We start from the raw sequence: 21127 nt of genomic DNA, 5'->3' as shown, positions 1-21127 counted from the left end.
GAAAAATTAATTAAGGATAAACCATAAGTGGGATTTTGTAGGATGACGTTATTCAGCACTGCGGAGGAAAAATACCTTTTTGAGTTGAGCAGCTGCACCAGAGACGCAGACATTTCAATGTCAATGCATTTTGTAGATTTTCAAGACACCTCAGAATGTTACAGCCGACCACTTTTTTTGATCAAAATGAAATTTTTAAAGTTAATATAACGAAGTTTTTTTGATCGTATTGCATTTGGACTTTGCATACCAAAAATTTTCATAGATGGCGCTTCATGTGCGACATCCGAAGATAAACTCTGCTGGTCATACGCTAAACTTTTAAAGTGGAAAACTAAATAATAGAGAGTTATGGAGAATGACATGTAACTCAAAAAAAATAATAATCATATCAATCTTTTGTCATGAATAGTAATCATTGGGGCTGTGTTAAATGAAATTTTACAAGTTGTTGTGGTTTTTTGGTAAATATTTTTTAAAGTGAATCGTAGTTAAGTGAATCGTGAATCATAGAAATCGCTATGAATAAAAAGGTGTGGAATGTGAGTCCAGCCTAGTCCAACCGTGAAACTTATTGTACGTCGTAGAGTAATTAATTCGTTTTTGATTGCATATAATCAGAATTGAATTGACCACTTTCGGTCACTTTTTTTTAGAATTTGTGTTTATTCAACAACACAGAATTGTTTGCAATATGGAAGTCAGTAACGATTCAAGAATGTAAACGGAAAGCAATTCTTGATTTTTTTTTTTAACTAAAACTATTAGGAATATATTTGAGAAAACAAGAAAGGAAAGTTAACTTCGATCGAAGCCAAGTTGATATTCCTTTGCAGTTAAGGGTGTTCCATTTCCAATCGTTCAGTTATATGGCGCCTATAGGATATAGGCGGCCGATCCCTATGACATTTGGCAGATCGGATTATATTGCCCAAAATGGAATCTGTAGAAAGTCCCATCATTCTAGCTTAAACACAAAAGTTATGTCAATTCCGATCGCTCCGTTATATTGCAGCTATAGAATATAGTCGGCCGATCCTTATGAAATTTTGTACAAAAGATATTTTGGCCAAATATAACATGTGTGGAAAGTCCCAACCCTCTAACTTAAAAAACACTTTCGATTAATCTGTTATATGGCAGCTATATCCTAGTCGACCGACCGACCTAGTTCAACTCGATAGCTTTAAAACTGAGAGACTAGTTTGCGTAGAAGCCGACTGACAGACGGACATACAGACAGACAGACATGCTTATATCGAATCAGGAGGTGATCCTGATCAAGAATATATATACTTTGTAGGGTCGGAGTTGTCTCCTTTACTGCGTTTTCGATAATTTCGATGATAGTTTTGAATTGGAAAAAATTTTTCATCTTGGGAACAAAGATATAAAGGTTTGAAAAAATTTAGATATGTTTATTAACCAAATAAAATTAAACTCAAACCTTATCCATTAAAGCTGTTTCCTTCATGCGAAACCCTTCATTTCTTTACTATACCCTTGCAGAAGGTATTATAGTTTTGGTCAAAAGTAGCAACGCAGCGAAGGAGACATCTCCGACCCTATAAAGTATATATATTCTTGATCAGGATCACCTCCTAAGTCGATATGAGCATGTTCGTTTGTCTGTTTAAACGCAAATTAGTCTCTCAGTCTGAGAGCAGCGAGTTGAAACTTTGCACACATTTCTTTTGTTTGCAGGCAGTATATATCGGTCGACTATATCTTATAGTTGCCATATAACTGATTGATCGGAAACAGATTACAGATTGGTACAGATTACATTTTAGGCATCTTAATCCGATCTGCCAAATTTTATAAGGATCGGCCGACTATATCTTATAGCTGCCCTAAAACTGAGCAATCGGAAATGGCACAACCTTGCAATTTTTAAAGATGTTTGGGGTTGTTTTAAACTTTTTTATTAGAAAATTGATTTGATGGTGAAATTCTCTACAACTACATACGATCCGATATATACATATATAATTAAATAAGCTGCTACATAACTGCAAAATGTCCGTCTGTCCGTCGGCCCGTCTGTCCGTCTGTCTGTTTCTACGCAAACTAGTCTCTCAGTTTTAAAGCTATCGAGTTGAAACTTTGCACACACCCTTCTTTCCTTTGCAGGCAGTATATAAGTCGGAACGGCCGGAATCGGTCGACTATATTCTATAGCTGCCATATAACTGATTGATCGGAAATGCCATAACTTTGGTGTTTTTTAAGTTAGAGGGTTGGGAGTTTCTACACATGTTATATTTGACCAAAATATCTTATGTACAAAATTTCGTAAGGATCGGCCGACTATATCCTATAGCTGTCATAGAACGATCGAAATTGGCATAACTTTGGAGTTTTTTAAGTTAGAAAGATGGGATTTGGTACAGATTCTATTTTGGGGAAAACAATCTGATCTGCCAATTTTCATAAGGATCGGCCGACTATAAACGATCCGCTATATATCTAATAAAATAAGATGGGTGGCGCCACCTAGCGGACTGCGACTGAACTGCAAGGGTATATCAACTTCGGCTCCGCCCGAAGTTAGCTTTCCTTTCTTGTTTTTTAATAAAATTTACAATTACCTTTGTTTTTGGTCCTATACGCTCTTATTTTAGAACACTCAATAAAATAAAAAATAAATTTATTTAAAGACGGTGCCTCACCTTTTTAATATTCTACTGCCTATGAGCGTTATTAATGCAATAAAAGAACTAAATTAAAAATTTTGTTTTATTCGTGAGTTATTAATTTATGTTAACAAAAGCGGTCGATTGGAATACAAAGCTGTAATTTAATATATATTTTGTTTAACTTGCACCAACTTAGTACCAACTAATCAGTAAGATTGGTGGAAATAAACTTATACCTGGAAATCAATTTTCATTCATATCGGCCGATTTTTAGAGGAGTTGTAGATTCCTCTAAAATAAAGATACAGATTTACATATTGGCTTGCATTTAAAAATACAATGCGTGGATCTCAGAGACTATGCAAGATGGAGATATCAGATAATACACCAAGACTTAAAATATCAGTCTGCATGTAATTTTCTTTGCGTTCAGACGTGCTTCTACACGAAAGGCGACATTTCGTATGTGCAGTGAAAGCGGCAAAGTTACTTCTACGCAGCTTGGTAGGGCAAGAATCCAGCTGCGCTCAACTTTCAGTTTTTTTTACCCTAAAATAGTTGAGTAGTCAGTTCAGTTCTTTTTACCCTAATTGTCATGCTGTTCAAGACGAAATAAGATCGTTCATGAGACAGTCAAAAAGTGGATTCAAAAAGTTGATTAACCTTCAGTTTAGTAGTCTTCAACTACTAAATGAGTCTCTAAAACGTAAGAAATCCTCTTGTACATACTCAGCCGACAATTATGCAGCCGCTTATATCTCTGGCCACCCCAAGGGCCAATTGTCTTGAATTGTCTCTATGGCATCGCATCACTTTGATACCACCAAACCCAATAATTCGAACCTCCTTAAGAGTCACCGAACAGGGTAATCAACGTCCGGACCACCGGTACGAACTGATGTTGCATTATTTGTTACGGCGGCTTCAAAACCCTTGCAGGTTATCCCATGATAAAAAAACATTTTTGTTTCCCGGCTTGCCCCTGATACTTCTGAGATTGATGACTCGGCTTACATCAAAGACAAAAGAAAAGCCGACATAAAGGTGGTGGATATTATAAAATTTAAATACTCATACACCAGGCACACGTCATCTTTCAAAATACGTGTGCTCTTGCAGATGTTCAAGACTATTTTTTTCGCTATCTTTTGGCCAGAGAACATATTCGTCCAAAAAAATTAGCCACGTACGGTGTAGAAAAAAGTAACCAAACCTGTGGGAGTGAAACTCTCACATGTTAGAGGCACTAACCAACCACCGCATCTTCCTCAGTTTCAAAAAACTAATGTCTTCACTAACACTTACCAATCAGAATACTAAAGGGTTAAGTAGTAAACATCCCAAACTATATTCTGATAATTCTTCCTTTGAATCTCACATTATACAGAAACTTGGTTAAAGCCGGAGATCTTAATCTCCGAAGTTCTTCCAAGTAGGTACAGCACTTGTAGATGTGATAGACCTCTGAAAAGGGAAACAGGAGTGTTAACTTCTGTAGACTCCAAATTCGCTTCCGAAGAGATAAAATATAATAATAATTAATAACAAATAATTTTTTCCGGTCAATCTTTGTATGTTCCCTGTTCGTACACACCACTTTCGTCCGAACCGCCAATATACTGGCAAAATTTCTCCGCTATTCGTTTGGTTTTCGATCGTCTGTCTTATGGTGACCAGCTGATAGCTCTGGCTGACTTTAATATCCCAGAACTTATGCGGTCAAATGTTGAAAATTCACCGTCTTTACTGCTCAACTCCCACCACGACTTTCCTGAGAGCATGTTCGACATGTGTAGGTCGAAATTTAGCATATCGAATTATTTTGTCTAAAGAGGAACCCATTGAAAATCCCATCCTTCTAACTTGAAAAACAACGAAGTTATGGCATTTCCGATCAATCAGTTATATGGCAGCTATAGGATATAGTCGACCGATCCCGGCCGTTCCGACTTATGTACTGCCTGCAAAGAAGGGTGTGTGCAAAGTTTCAACTCGATAGCTTTAAAACTGAGAGACTAGTTTGCGTTGAAACAGAGAGACAGACAGACAGACCGACAGACGGAAAGACGGAAAGACGGACAGACGGACATGCTCATATCGACTCAGGAGGTGATCCTGATCAAGAATATATATACTTTATAGGGTCGGAGATGTCTCCTTCACTGCGTTGCACACTTTTGACCAAAATTATAATACCCTCTGCAAGGGTATAATAAGTTAATTTCGGAATTTGATTGGTCTGATATACTGGTATGTGAGGATATAAACATCGCTTTACAAAAATTTTTTTATTACACTTTAAACATATTTTTCGACGCTTGCGTGCCGTGGGAATATCCGTCCGTTTCAACGCCTTGGTATACAAGGCACCTTAAGAATGTTAAAGAGCAAAATGTTAAAGGATTTAGATTCGCCGCTGCCGGATTCAGTTTACTCAGGATCCAAAGCAGTTTTGTGAGTTTGTACATGTTGTGCACTTGTGTTGTGACATGTTTGCGCTTAGTATTGCAAACATGTATCTTTTCCCCGACAGCTTACGTTTGAGAACTCTTATGCGAGCACTGATCAGGCAATGGCCGATCTCATTGCACAGTTTTTTCAAACTACGTATTCACCTAGCAGCTCGGCCTTACACTTATCATATCCATTCAGCCAAACTGATATTATGCCCATCTTTCGATCAAAGTGGTGTGTTATCGGATCTTCTTAAGGTCAAGCTCGTGTATTCGCCGAGGCTCTGTGCAAACCGCTCGTTAAACTCTTTAATCTATCGCTGGAAACTTCGATCTTTCCCCTTATGTGGAAGGAATCTTTCATTATTCCGCTGCATAAAAAAGGGAAAAAATCCGACGCTGCAAATTATAGAGGCATTGTCAGCAATTCCAACTTTTTGAAAAACTTATCACTCCACATTTGCAACACCTATGTAGTTCAATAATAACTCTGTGCCAGCATGGCTTCATAAAGCGCCGCTCCACCACTACTACCAACTTATTGGAGCTAACGTCTTTTATCACGGATGGGTTCCGGAATGGCTTACAAACAGACGTCATTTACACTGACTTCAGTAAAGCATTTGACTCTGTTAACCATTTGCTTCTTATAAGTAAACTCAGTCTTTTGGGATTCCCAACTGATCTTCTTATCAGGATTTCGAGTTACTTATATGGGAGAACGCAACGTGTCTTCTTTAAAGATGTTACCTCGCGTTTAGTCCGCGCCACATCTGGGTTGCCCCAAGGAAGCCATCTTGGACCCCTACTTTTTACACTGCTTTTTAACGACTTGCCCCTTGCCTTAACTAATTCACTCCTCAAGACGGAGTACACCGAGATCACATAGAATCTGTTCATCAAAAACTTCCTGACTTTTGCTCTTTGGGGACTTAATTGGAATGCAAATCTTCACCTCCCCTCTTATTATAGTAGACTTTTATTAATCAACTTACCATCATTAACAATCCGTAGAACGATGCTGGGTGTCAAATTTCAATATAATCTTATTTATGGAAATGTAGACAGCCACGCTTAAATTTTAACGTTCCTAGCAGAAGGACTAGAAACTTTCGACCTCTACTCCTCAGCCATAGTTCGACATATGCCCAACACGATCATTTCAGGGTATTATGTTCGGACTACTTTGCTTCACTAACAATCTTAAATCCCTTATACTAAACGCCTTATCTGTACAACACTCTTCCTTTTGATATCTTACTCCTACTCTTCTCTTATACTATCTCGGATCTATTCCTGCGAGCCGTACGTTACGCGGCTGCGTCCCTCGGTCGGTAGGTGGGCTGTACGGGAGGTGGGCTGTACGTATGCAGTGGGAATCACGCGAGGACTTTGGAGAGCATGGATTTGCCGAAGACATCATATGCACCAAACCTTGCGGTAGGACGGCGTTAAGCCTTTCATCCAGGTAACTCTGCATTTGTGATAAAAAACTCTTCCCCATGCATGATCTGTGATGATCATTCTCACATAATAAACTCCAGCCCAAAGCTTTTAAGCTTGTCGCCTGAGGATCGTTTAGGCGACTGGATTTATGCCGTAACATACCCCAGGCACACGTCACCTTTCAAAATACGTGTGCCCTGGCAGATGTTCAAGTGGATTTGTTCCACCAGCTTTTGGCCAAAGAACATTTTCGTCCAAGAACATCAGCCAAAAATCAGTGTGAAACACCCACATGTTACGGCCACTGACCAACCTTCCACCTCATCTTCCTCAGTTTCAAAAAACTAATGTCTTCACCAACACTTACCTATCAGAATACTAGATGGTTACGTAGTAAGCTTCCCAAACTGTATTCGGATAGTTCTTCCTTTGCATCTCACATTATAGTCTGTACAGAAACTTGCTTAAAGAGAGATCTTGAAATCCAAAGTTTTTCCAAGAAGGTACACCACCTTTAAATGTGATAGAACCCTGCGAAGGGGAGGAGGAGTGTTAATTTCTGTAGATGTCTGAAAAGGTAAAATCACAAGAGTTTGGTAACCTTAAATTTTTTTGTATTAAAATCATTTTGTCCGATCAAACTTTTGTATGTTACCTGTTCCTATCTACCACCTTCGTCCGAACCGCCCACATAGTGGGAAGAAATATTTTTGGGAGGCACCTTGTAAACCTATGTGGATTTTTTAAAGTCACATATATATCCACGGCACACTTGAGTCAATGAACATATTTAAAGATTAGTAAATTTTTTTTTGAGGTGACATTTATATCGATGCACGCTAAAGGATCAGACCAATCAAATGCATCAATAACCTTAATAAGTTTGTGAAATTCAGCCATACGGAACCAGCGAATCTTGTTTTCCACGCAAGAAGACTTCCGATCGACACCAAAAATGATTACAATTAAAATCTCAAACGTGAGTTGAAAAGGATCCTTTCAGTCTCACATTAATGAGATCCTGCAGCTTCGTGTAGTCGAGCCAGGGTCTGTTTCTACTTGGTGGGAGCTATCGGATCGGTTTGATGAGCATATGCGGGCTCTCATGAGTTCCGGACTAGCTGCCGAGATCCAAGGATTCTTGCTTATCCAGATTAACATCCAGAAGTTGGATCCTGCCTGACACTCTCGATGAAAACAACGACAGCCTTCCATCTTGGGAGTCCATGGCACGATCTCGAAAGCGTTGACTTTTCTTTGACTGCGTATTCACCAGCTAACCAAGTGAGCCGAGGTACTCTTCCAATTACCGATCTTCGTGCATGGTTATTAACGTCGTCCAGATCTATGCGACCTGTGTGGTGTTTTGGCGCACGCGCTTCCCAATTGTCCAAGCATCAATGAATTAGTCAACGGTACGGCGAAGTGCGACGCCTGGTTCTTATGTAAGCGGGGAGGCTGGATTGCCCTATCCAGAAGGAGAAGCAGGGAAGAATCAATGTTCTGGAACATTCTAGCGCTTTATTTTTTCTAGCGCTTTATTTACACATGTACATACGTTTGTACATATGTCATTCCCAAGTAGTGAATGATTATAACGTTTTGAAATATATTTATTTCGTGTTTGCTTTTGTGTGGAAATCTCTTGTACTCTCTTACAACTCTCTTAACCTTGTATTAGTTAAATACAAGGGGATACAACTATACATTCATTTTAGCGTAGCTGCTATATAACGGGGATAATTTATATATGTGTGTACGATTAATAGTTAGTTGCGAATAATGGATGCAATATGTGTAAATAAATGCTTGTATTCCACGCAAAATTCACGCGAGACAAGCATGGCAAGCGCAGCTACGAGACTTAGACCTCCTTTAACTCCTAAGTAAATTTGTAAAATCAGAAACTCCCATGAGCTCGGAGCGGCAACAACAGCTGCTCCGAACATAATCCAAATCTAAAATGAATAAAGATTAAACTAAACCTCAACCATCTTTATACAAATAAATTGGGAACGCATCTACATACAGAAACAAACTACAACTACATGGAGAACCTTCGATAAAAATATTACATGGCGACCGTGACAGGACACAGGACATCGAAGGATCTCCAACACATTAGACATCGAAGGAACTACGACTAAAAAACATCAAAAAAAAAACTGAGTGAGTAAAGTGATGTGATGGGAAAGCATGGAGTACAACGAAAAAAAACAGGGGAAGAAGGAATAGCTCTTCAGAGAGAGAGACTTCTCTTTATGAAAACTTCAGTATCCGCATGGTCAACAGCTCAATAGCTAACGAGCTAAAAGAAGTTTGATTGCTTATAAAACAAAAAAAAAACATTCCAATCCCACCTACTCACTCAAGTATTATAAAAACACTTGAAAAAGAAACTATTAATCACCCAACACAAAAAGAAGAAACCACAACGAAAGTAGAAATGACGACGACTGCAGAGGACCCCTGGAATCACACCTGTGCCCCAACAGCCAGATAAAGAAGATAAGCCTGTGCAGCCAGCACCGGCCCCGTTTAGCGCTCCAAGCTAAGCCCGGAACAGTGAACCGACAGCGCTACCAAGAGCGCAAAAAATTTTTTTTTCCCCATGCACTGCGTTGCAGATTTTTTTGTATTGCACTGCGACACATTTTTTTTTTATAGTATAAAAAAAATCCTTTGTAAAATTGAGCGACATTAAAGTTGCCCGATTAGCGTGTGGCCTGAAAACCATACAAAAAATAGGCATGTTTTTTTATGTAAAAAAAATACAATGAACAAAAAAAAAAACCAATATATATATAAAAAAAAAATTATAGGCAGGTTTTATGAAAAAAAAGTACAAATAAAAAAAAAAAACCCAATATATATATAGCCAAATAAGGAAAGTCTTTTAAATGAGCCAAACTGAATGGCAAATAAATAATAAATTAAATTATACGATTTACACAAAAAATTATATACTAATTTTTGAGAAAAAACCCAAAATGGGTTTAGTAGATGTAAAACAAGTGGACTCCACAGCAAATGTAATAAATAAAATTGAGTCCAACACAACGAACACAGAATTGACAAATATCCTATTATCAATTATTGTATTCATTTTGATCGCATTCATTTTGTATAAAGCATACATTTTTCATAATAAATGTATAGCAAAATGAGCGATTAATAAAAGCCAGGCTATCGATTTGGACAAAATATAAAAAAAAAAAACGACAAAAAAAAAAAACTAAATTTTTACACATATATAATAAAAAAAAAAATATAACAACGCTCAATGCCAAATTCTGATATATTAAAGATGCACCCATGATATATATATAAAAAAAAAAACGATTTCATATGTTCATGAATAATCTTATCTTTACGTACAATGAAAATAAAATAAAATAAAAATAAATAAAATGAAGAAAGTTGAAAAGAAAATAATTCCAGTATGAGTACACAAAGAGCCATAGACAAAACATATGAAAAGGACCCCTATTTCAACGAAAGGATCAAGCATTTAGTATCAACAACCCCAGTTAGTGTGTATGAGTTAGAAATACTTTATATAGAAACATTTAACTGCCACGTTTCACCATTGTTTCACTGCACCGCAACCCAAAATGGAATAGTATTAACAACAATTCCGGGTGAGCTAGTGAAATCAACAATAGACAAGCATCCACTTTTAGGTAGAACGACTGTTATGATGGTTTCTAAAAGATAATCCATACCCATTGTTGGGACTTGTGCCAGCATCAAATATCATAATTATTTATATTTAAGTCTCTCAGTGTAACTAGCCGCAGCGGTCCACTAATTGCCCGTTATCAGCTGTTCCATATTCTTTGCTTCTCCCAGATTCGCATGCGCTTTGTTGTTCTTTTGTAGCGCATGCACTTTGGGAGCTTTGATGCAGCTTCTGCGCAAGCTCTTAGGTTTATGCACTTGTATATTCGGTTTTGTTGGGATCGGCCGCTGCAGTTGTTTTGGGGTTGATTGACCCAATAAAAAATATTGAAATCGAATTGTGAAGTCTTTATTAATTCGGTCGCTATCAAAACTCTGATAGCTCAATACCCATAATATAATGGAATGGAATGAATTATCGAAAGAACTATCAAGCATTAAAGCAGAATTCGAAAAATCGGCAGGATGGTTTCAGAGGCTGAAAAAATGCAAATTTTTGCGATTTATTTTTTCATTTCTGAGTGAATATAATTATTCAATTTTTTTACACGATACATGGCTATATTTGGAGAGTATCTAGGAATTTTTTTGTTAAGAAATAATTATTATTTATCCCGTGACGGGCAGTCGGCCGGAGTCGGTTCAAAAAATGATTATCTTGCGGTACGTAAAGTCTGGCCTTACAGTGTTATCGAAAATAAAAAAATTGAATTGATTTACTTAAAATATTAGTTTCTTGTGCGGATGAACGAAACCATTTTGAAAAATATGCGATTTTGAATTTTTGGCGCGGTTGTAAAGTCAGAGGTACCATTTTTACATAAAAATTAGCCCATTATTGCCAGTAAAAATGGTAAAAAAAAAATTTAAAAAAAAAACGTTCGTTCATCCGCCAGTATTTATTGTACTAAAGATGTGTGAAAAATTTTATTTCCATCCGAGCATTACTTTTTGAGTTACGTTACGCACCGACTTGAAAAAGTTGTTTTGAGAAAAACGCGTCTAAAGTTTTAAAAGCAATTGAAAGTATATGGATAGAAAGAAACTAAAAAATCGGTATCTCAGCAAGTGTTAGTCCGATCGATATGAAAATTTCACAGGATATTCCTGAGATAATGTTCTATTATATAAAAAATTTCGGGAAAAAAATTTTTTTGATGTCTCAAACCATCCTGCCCCCATAAGTCACTAACACAGAATAGACCGATACAAAAAACAACGGTCAATAAACACGTAGAAATATTAGTTGAATGCTTTAATGAAGCTCGAATATTAATATATGAACACAGAGAAAATTAAATCCGGATCACTGGTCTCGAGTATCAAAGTTTTTGATCAGACTAAGATCTAATCTAACATCTGTTAAAGAAAGGTTCAAGCTTGATATTTCAATACCTACTATTCTCAATACTTCAATAACAATTGAAGCTGGTGACGAACCAGAATCAAAAGAAGTTATTGACCAACAAGAAATAGAAGAAAGCGATATTAACAACCTTACGGTTCCGGCAGTCCTTATTCAATCTGAATTATCAGACCAGGACTTGTCCGACTCTGAATTTAACGACAGCGTTGTAGAATTAAAACCGACCGCAATGGCTGACGAGAGCATTGCCCAAAGGGCATACATTAGAGAAATATCGAATGCCATCCCTGAATTTAACGGGCAAAGGTTACACCTTCAAAGATTTATAACAGCTTTGAGGTTAGTTAACCTAACGAAAGGCACATTCGAGAATTTGGCTGTAGAAGTAATTTAATCCAAAATAATTGGATCAACTTTATACAGAGTCCAAAATGAAACAACAATAGAAGCAATAATCAGAAAACTACAAGACACTATAGTCGGAGAAACCTCTGACATAATTAAAGCCAAAATGGCGAAAACAACCCAGAAAGGCAAAACTGCGGAAAAATTCACGACGGAAATAGACAATCTAAGAAAGCTCCTAGAAGCTTCGTACATTGACGAAGGCCTATCGGCCGAACACGCTGACAAATTCAGTACCAAGGAGGCCATAACCACAATGGTTAAAAACTGTGAGCATGGCCGCCTCAAAACAATATTGGAAGCAGGCACTTTCATAACTATGAATGAAGCCATCACAAAGTACATACAATGCAGTACTGAAATGACAGGTAATACCAATTCAATATTATACACCAAACGAGGAAATAATTATCGCGGTAATAATTTCAGAAACAATTATCGCTGTAGAGGTAATAATCGAGGTAATTATAATAATACCAGATATTACCAGAATAACGGTTATAATCAAAACAATGGCTACTACAGAAATAACGGTAACCAGAATAACAGTTATTACTCAAACAACAACCGCGGCGGAAATAACCGTGGTGGAAACAACCGCGGCGGAAATAGCCGTGGGGGAAACAACAATAATAACGGTAATAATAATAACAACCAAAATAACAATATAAGGATAGCCCAAACGAATTCGGAAAACTCCCAAACACCTTTAGATACACGTCAGTAAAAAACAACAAAATTCACACTATAAATCTCAGTCAAAGTACATTCGTTAGTTTCATAAACGCAGCAACAGAAAAAGAATTAGTTTTTCTACTAGATACAGGTGCAGAAATATCCATATTAAAGGCAAATTCTAATAATTTCCAAAACATTCAAGATAATCATATCATAAACATACAGGGTATAAGCCAAGAGGTTACCAAATCAAAAGGCATAACTTCTATTGAAATTCAGACTTCTAAGTACATCATCCCACATGATTTCCATATAGTAAATGTGCAATTCGCTATTCCTTGTGATGGGATACTGGGAATAGATTTTATCAAATTTTACCGTCAATTAGACTTCAAGCCTTCTGAAGACTGGCTTGTAATTAGACCAAATAATCTCAAATATCCAATTTATGTTCCGATAACATACAGTTCTGGCAACAACTCCCTAATTCTGCCAGCAAGATCCCAAGTCATCCGAAAAGTTAAGATAAATTCCGAAGAAAATAGTGTATTAATTCAGAATCAAGAGATTCATAAAGGTATCTATATAGCAAATACCAAAGCAACAGTCCAGAATGCATATGTAAGACTACTGAATACCACAAATATAGATGAGGTAGTTAATATTAAAAATATTCATCATGAACCACTTTCAAACTACGATGTATTAAATACAGACCCACAAAACCGTAAAAAAACTGTATTATCCCAACTTACAAAAAACTTCCCACCTCAATTCAATGATCAACTTACAAAATTATGCACCCAGTATAGTGATGTATTCGGACTAGAAACCGAAGCGTGTGACGAACACGGTGTAGTGGATACCGACTGGTTGCATACTCTGCCTACGGGAACGGCCTAGCTCAGGGAAGAGGCAAGGGGGTCGGTTACTTCCTAATCAGCATCACCGCCACACAATAAAAATTTGTTGCTTAGCTAGATGTTTTGCTAGCCCCACGTTGGGCGCCATTTTATTCTGTGACGAACAAGGTGTAGTGGATACCGACTGGTTGCATACTCTGCCTACGGGAACGGCCTAGCTCAGGGAAGAGGCAAGGGGGTCGGTTACTTCCTAATCAGCATCACCGCCACACACTAAAAATTTGTAGACAGAGTTAGGAAAGGGGATACAGTCATCTGGAAGGATACAAAGTCGAGACAGGAAACCTTGCTGTTGGAAGAACTAAGGTGGTGAGGTTCTTCTGCTTTGCCCGCCCTACCTGTAAAGAATCAACAACGAATTGCTGCTGCCCTTACCCATCTACATTGAAATCGATCAGCTCAGGTGCCCATAAAATTATAAATTTACTTCATTTCAAAATCAAACTTCAATACAAAAACATAATTGCTTTTTCTTCAGACTCATGATTAACCTAAACGCTTACTCCTAATTGGTCCTAATCCTACAAAATGAGTTTAATATAGCTTAATTAACGAATTGAAATGTAATGTAAAATGTGTAGATAAAGAACTAAATGTATGTATGTAAAGTAGGAGTAAGGTAGAAAGTCTACCTAATCATTTGGATATGGACTGACTATTCATATGTTTTCCTCTAGAGGCACTGTTACATGATCAAGTCACAATGTTTACTCACGAAACCATCCCTCGAAGTCCGCAGGCCTGTAGACGAGAACGCTGGATGTTTTGGGTGATCAGGTTAAATGCGAATTAAATTATGTAGTGTTGATGCATGTTGCCAAAATCTTATCAATGCTCTACAGGAAAAGAAGATGAGTCTAGGTTCGATCCAAAATGATTTACATGAAAATAATAAAAATTAGCCCATCAGGTTAAATGCGGTCGGCTCAAACGAACATGCGGTTCTGCTCCGGAAAGTGAGGTTATGTCCTCCACGCTCCTGGGTTGGCCAGGTTCCAGCTCCGCTCCTGATCTTCTGCGGCCCCAATCACGCACACGTCGCCGGCCACAGACCTCGCCTATCGTGGTTCGAGTCTGGACCGGGTTCGCGCACGTTTAGGGGCTGATCGAGGAAAGCTTTTCCTGGACCCCTGGCCGATGATCCACGCGGTGTCTCCGCCGTAGACCTCTGGGTCGAAACTCGATCGGTGGCTTGACGTAGGCTTTTGGCGAGCGCTACGTAAACGATCGGGGGGGGGGTTTGCTACCACTTCCTAGAACACTTTTATTATTACTCTACTTAGCGACATATTAGTCGGCTCACCTGGAGTCTTTTCGCCACAACCACAACGCACGTGCAGCGGCGAACGGCTGGGTTCATCCACAGCCAACGTTCGGCTGCTGTTCTCAATCTCACTGGTATACCGTGTTCGGTACTATCCCAATTTCGACGTTGGTAATATTCACTATTTATTATGCGTTATAGACAACTTTTCACTTTGGCGTTTTGATCGGAAAGAACAAGCCAATCAAGCGGAAGTTCGGTTGTCAAAATTGCCAGATAGACGGGGTTGCCAGATTGTTTGCCTTAACTATCGTCTACTATCTATGGACTTCGGTTTGTTTACCTTTAGAGTTATTTTCGAAAAAGAAAAAAATCATATTCGTATCCTCACAAAATCGGGTCAATGACGACGACCTCTTCGATGACGAAGAGACTTGCAGATTTCCCAACGGATTCTGTAAAAACATTTCCACCGTTGTAAATAGCCTACTGCTCCATCTGTCTAAAGATGGTGCTTATATAGTCCTTGTCCAGGAACCATGACTAGCAAGAGGAAGTGTTTCTGGACTAGAAATCAAGGATTATAAGCTGCTAACCGCTAGCTCAGAAGGTAAAATTAGAGCCCTACTACTTGTACTTGTCCACTCTTGTACTAGAGTGGACATATTAGTACAAGAGAATCAGCCGAGTACGGTAAAGAAAAAAAATTTGGAGCGTTTTGGAGTCAAGCTCCCAACATCTTTCAATCTGACTCTTCAAAAAAATAACAACCTCTATCAATCTTCAGTACCAGAATTGTAGGGGCCTGCGTTGTAAGCTTCCTAGACCCAATTCTAAAAGTATTTTCTTTGCATCTCATATTATAGTCTTTACTAAAACCTCGTTAAAACCGGAGATCCTTTGAAGGGTCTCTGAAGTTTTTCCAAATGTAAACACCACTTTTAGACGTGACCACCTCTGCGAAGAGGAGGAGGAGTCTTAATCTTTATTGACCCCAATTTCGCTTCTGGAGAGGTAAAGTTACTAGAGTTTGGTGATTTAGAATTCATCAGCGTTAAAGAAATATTGTCTGCGCAATCGTTGTTTATTACATGTGTTACATTCCACCATCTACTGAACCGCCTACATACTGACATCACGTATCTGCTTGTTTCTGTTTCCAATCTTTTTTCCGATAGTGACCTAGTAATTCTTGATACCTTTAATTTACCAAAACCTATTTGGTCAAATACTGCAAAATTTTCTTTTCAAATTGTCAGGAAAAAACTTTTAGATTCGGTTTTTGAGTTAAAAGGTCTCATTCAGAGATAAACCTATATTTATACCCTTGCAGAGTTTATTAAAATTTTGATCAAAAGTGCACAGCGCATTAAAAGAGATATCTCCGACCATATAAAGTATATATATTCTTGTTATACCCTTGCAGAGGGTATTATAATTTTGGTCAAAAGTGTGCAACGCAGTGAAGGAGACATCTCCGACCCAATAAAGTATATATATTCTTAATCAGGATCACCTCCTGAGTCGATATAAGCATGTCCGTCTGTCAGTCGGATTCTTCGCAAACTAGACTCTCAGTTTTAAAGCTATCCAGGTAAAACTTTCCACAAATCCTTCTTTTGTTTGCAGGCAGTATATAAGTCGGACGTTTTTTAAGTTAGAGAGTAGGGACTTTCCACACATTAGGGTGGGTCGAATTCCAACAAGTTGTTCAAATCGAATTCTAATAGTGCGGAAAACTTGCTACGGAATACTACAAGCATTTTGCAAAAAAAAAATTTTGAAATCGGTCAATATCTTCTGTTTGGGCATCGCACTTAAAGTTTCGAAAAATTTTCGAAAATACCGAATTTTCAAAACTTCTTAAAAGTACGATTTAGTCGCAATTTTCCAAAGTTTTACTTATTATTATATTTATTTTGAATCATTTAAAAGGTTTTTTCGTAATTAGGTAAATCAATAGTGGTTTTAAGAATTTAAAATAAATAAGTTTTTAGTACAAATTTCATGCATTACGATTGTTTTTCACGCTCAGCTTTCCCCAGGATCAACGACGAGGACGTAGTGAAAAATCTGATCCCATTTTTTTTATTGCTATTTTTTTATTTGTTTTTAATGATTTTTTTTTATTTTTTTAATGATTTATATATTTTTTTTTGTTTTTTTTTTAGATTTTTTAAAATTTTTGTTGTTGTTTTTTTTTTAAATTTCCTTTTTGTTTTTCGATTTTGTTTTATTTGTCTGTTGTATACTGGGACTTGTTCTCAAATTTAGGCAAACTGAAACGAGAATATAAAGTTGAGCGTATGTAACCATCCCTATTGTGATAACCACATACCTTCTTCGACGCTTCAGTAACAAGCTTAACAGTTCGCTGTACTGCTTGAGTGTGGCATGGAAAGCTTAGCAAGTTGCTTTGACCGATTGATAGTTGGTTATCAATGGAAGATACCAAAACTGCATTTGACACATTCCTAAGTACTGGAGGAGGTGATACTGCTGTAGAAGACCAGTCGATCATTTCATAGTACTTAGTGGCATTAAAGTTTAGTTTTGGCAAAAGGAACGAGCGCACCGAAGTCTCCGCAGTAGGAGTCTTCTCTCTGGCTTTTAAAATTCTTTGCAACCCGATCTTACGTACATTAAGATTTTCATCTGTGAGCATAGACAAAAGCAAATTTTCAGGATGCGCGAAATAAGCATTGTATTGAATAACAGGATCAACTACTTTTAAAAGACGTTTTGGCAAGTATCGAGAATTTTTAATCATAGTGAAGACATGTCTCGCACCATCTGTTATTGAATCACTGATTTTTATTTGAAACCAAGTAGGTAAATACACTCTCATTATAAATGTAACTATGTGAACTAAGTTTTCGGAGGGCTCTTCACTCGATATGTATAATCTAATGCCACTAAGTACTATGAAATGATCGACTGGTCTTCTACAGTAGTATCACCTCCTCCAGTACTTAGGAATGTGTCAAATGCAGTTTTGGTATCTTCCATTGATAACCAACTATCAATCGGTCAAAGCAACTTGCTAAGCTTTCCATGCCACACTCAAGCAGTACAGCGAACTGTTAAGCTTGTTACTGAAGCGTCGAAGAAGGTATGTGGTTATCACAATAGGGATGGTTACATACGCTCAACTTTATATTCTCGTTTCAGTTTGCCTAAATTTGAGAACAAGTCCCAGTATACAACAGACAAATAAAACAAAATCGAAAAACAAAAAGGAAATTTAAAAAAAAAAACAACAACAAAAATTTTAAAAAATCTAAAAAAAAAACAAAAAAAAATATATAAATCATTAAAAAAATAAAAAAAAATCATTAAAAACAAATAAAAAAATAGCAATAAAAAAAATGGGATCAGATTTTTCACTACGTCCTCGTCGTTGATCCTGGGGAAAGCTGAGCGTGAAAAACAATCGTAATGCATGAAATTTGTACTAAAAACTTATTTATTTTAAATTCTTAAAACCACTATTGATTTACCTAATTACGAAAAAACCTTTTAAATGATTCAAAATAAATATAATAATAAGTAAAACTTTGGAAAATTGCGACTAAATCGTACTTTTAAGAAGTTTTGAAAATTCGGTATTTTCGAAAATTTTTCGAAACTTTAAGTGCGATGCGCGAACAGAAGATATTGACCGATTTCAAAATTTTTTTTTGCAAAATGCTTGTAGTATTCCGTAGCAAGTTTTCCGCACTATTAGAATTCGATTTGAACAACTTGTTGGAATTCGACCCACCCTACCACACATGTTATATTTGGCCAACATATCATATTCACAAAATTGCATAAGGATCGGCCGACTATATCTAATAGCTTCGATTGAAACCTCAAGCGTGGGGTGATATGGATTATCATGGGTTAAGAGACGCAAAGAAAGAGTGGAAAGAGTGGTACCATCTGGATCAGAAGCAAAAGTCTAGAAGCCAACCTAACGAATTTCTAACATGCTCGATCTGGCTTAGGGACAAGTCAAAGATGTCGGCTGTGAAATCAAGATGAGTGGGAAGCAAGGCTTGCAAATATCTGTTAACCGTGTTTTAAATTTAGTTTTATATCAGAAATTAACCGAATAAAACAAAATATGCGTGCTCTCTCTCTATTTACGTTTTCGGTTGAGCTTTAATATATGAGCCATACTTTATAGGGTCTATCAAAAATAAATCTCAGAGACCGAATCACTTGAGTCGTAACACACTGAGAGTTTTCAAAAGACCGAATAAATAAAATATCAGTTCAAACGGTCTGTCGGGTCAAGAAGCCGTCGAAAAGTTCGGCCGGCAATAACTTATTAAATTTGTTTATCTTTTCTTTTTCTTTCTCTCTATTTGCGTCGCCCGTTCTCGTGCATTCGATTGGCCTGCATCTGTCGACATGCGCTAATGTTGTCTCGCTCTCTCGCGGTATGTCTCGGTCGCTCCGCAGCATCAACCGTTGAGCCGCGCTACCTCGTTTCTTATTCTAATTTGGTCTTTTTCAACCCTACGCAGAATACATATGTGATTAGTATATAGATAAACCAAATCAATAAATAAATTGTATTCATACATCGAAATCTAAAGGTGCTTGTTTTTATTAAAGCCTAGATTTGAAAAACTAAATAAATCTCCCGAAACGCTCAGTAACTGAACATTGGTGAACCCCGACGTGATTGTGCTTAGGAAAATAATTTGTTCAATTATTTTCCGTTGAAAATTTGAGCTGCGCGGCTTAAAATATATAAACATAAACGTTAGGCGACTGGATTTATGCCGTAAGTGCCTTGGATCTGGACACCTATCTCTGCATTGCAATGCGTCAAGCTGCCAGGCATCATAGTCTGGTGCATTTTGGTGGCAATTCGCCAGCTCAAGGCCAACACCCCTCTGCCGAGGTTTCCGCATCTAGCGACGCTGTTTCTCGTTCAGCGTCCGCGCGGTCAATTCTTTCGTCGCTAAGGATCGTATTGGTGATGTGGTGTTGCTAGCCACTGTCAATATTCTGCTTGGGAACCGCTCCGGCGATCTACTGCCCTGACGAGCGCTGCTCGATTCTGGCTCGCAGGTGCATCTAGTCACTTCAGCTGCGGAAGATAAGGCCTCCGGTGACTGTAACCGGTGTAGGAGGCTCTGGATTCTCTGCAGATGACTTTTCTGTGCAAGTCAGTTTGCAACCCCAATGCTCTGACTACCGGCGCCATTAACTTCGATCGTAGCCTCCAACATCACTGATCTTCAGCCCAATTTTGCATTGGACGTCAGCTCTTGGAAAATTCTCGCCAATGTAAAACTCCTCATTCCTCATTTTTACCAGCCTCAGTCAGTTGAATTGCTAATTGGAACTGGATTATTTTACGAGTTGCTTTGTGTGGGGCAAATTTATCTATCTCCTGGTTTGCCCTCCATTCAAAAAACTCGGCTTGGTTGGATTGTTTGTGGAGGCGGAGGCCCTGACGATGGTAAGGTCCTCATGGCAGCTGAGCAGTCATAGGTGCTCGTTCAGCCTCAGACGGAGCCGGTGAAGGGGGAGTCTCATCGCAGTTTTGTTTCCAAGCCAAAGAAGAAGCGCCTCCGCAAAGGACTCAGCAAGAAGGAGAAGTATTACAGACACCGTCGTCACTTCGAGCATCGCACGGAGAAGCGTCTGGCTGGGATCTGCACAGTGGTGGCTAGTTTGATAGGTCATATATTACCCAGCGTGGATGTGAAGCCGCTCTTGGAATTTGGCAGCGAAAAGGCTACCGTGGTGCCATCGCCCACCTGCAAGCAGCCGCCAGAAAGATAAGCCGGCAATAATTTATTGAATTTGTTTATCTTTTCCTTATCTTTGTCTCTATTTGCGTAGCCCGCTCTCGTGCATTCGATCGGCCACCTGCATCTGCCGTCATTGTCTCAATCGTTGTCTCGTTCTCTCGCGGTATCTCTCGGTTGCTTTGCAGCATTAAGCGTTGAGCCGCGCTCCCGCGTCTTTTATTCTAATTCGGTCGTCAACCCTACGCAGTCACCAAATCATTTCAATAAATTAGAATCATACATAGAAATCTAAAGGTCCTTGTCTTTTATTAAAGCCTAGATTTGGAACATTAAATAAAGCTCCCGAAAACCCTCGGTAACTGAACACGGTATTTTGTTTTTTGACTCAATAACAAGCAATTTTGCCTCAACTCCATTTTCAAATACTCGTATATTCCATAAAAAAAACTTGGGGATAGCTGAGACGTAATAAGACGTAATGTTCGAATCCAACTAAAATATATATTTTTTTTTAAT

At 38.0% G+C, this 21127-nt stretch overlaps 2 protein-coding genes and 1 long non-coding RNA gene across 11 annotated transcripts in view; 1 reads left to right on the top strand and 2 right to left on the bottom strand.

The window, feature by feature from the left end:
• LOC6502589 (rho GTPase-activating protein 26) overlaps positions 1–21127 on the bottom strand; it is a 323527-nt gene that overhangs the window by 12003 nt on the left and 290397 nt on the right. The window contains exon 12 of one of the 9 annotated variants that reach the window (XR_006507685.1): positions 3945–4103. The exons of the other annotated variants lie outside the window; for them this stretch is intronic. The gene's annotated coding sequence lies outside the window, so the exon portion shown is untranslated. The remainder of the gene's footprint in view (positions 1–3944; positions 4104–21127) is intronic. 9 annotated transcript variants of the gene reach the window in all.
• On the bottom strand, positions 17080–17703 carry LOC116656468. The gene is made up of 2 exons (XM_032456129.2): positions 17194–17703; positions 17080–17134 (listed from the first exon to the last, which is right to left on the bottom strand). The coding sequence occupies exons 1-2, from the start codon at positions 17701–17703 to the stop codon at positions 17126–17128; spliced, it is 519 nt and encodes a 172-aa protein (XP_032312020.2). The 3' UTR covers positions 17080–17125.
• On the top strand, positions 17423–18081 carry LOC26514764. Its single transcript, XR_004311416.2, has 3 exons — positions 17423–17512; positions 17574–17967; positions 18027–18081. It is a non-coding gene; the product is annotated as an uncharacterized LOC26514764 (long non-coding RNA).

Source organism: Drosophila ananassae, chromosome XR, assembly GCF_017639315.1.
Source record: "Drosophila ananassae strain 14024-0371.13 chromosome XR, ASM1763931v2, whole genome shotgun sequence".
NCBI lineage: Eukaryota > Metazoa > Arthropoda > Insecta > Diptera > Drosophilidae > Drosophila > Drosophila ananassae.
Note: the sequence above shows the minus strand (reverse complement) of the source record. Positions and strands in the feature narration are given on the sequence as shown.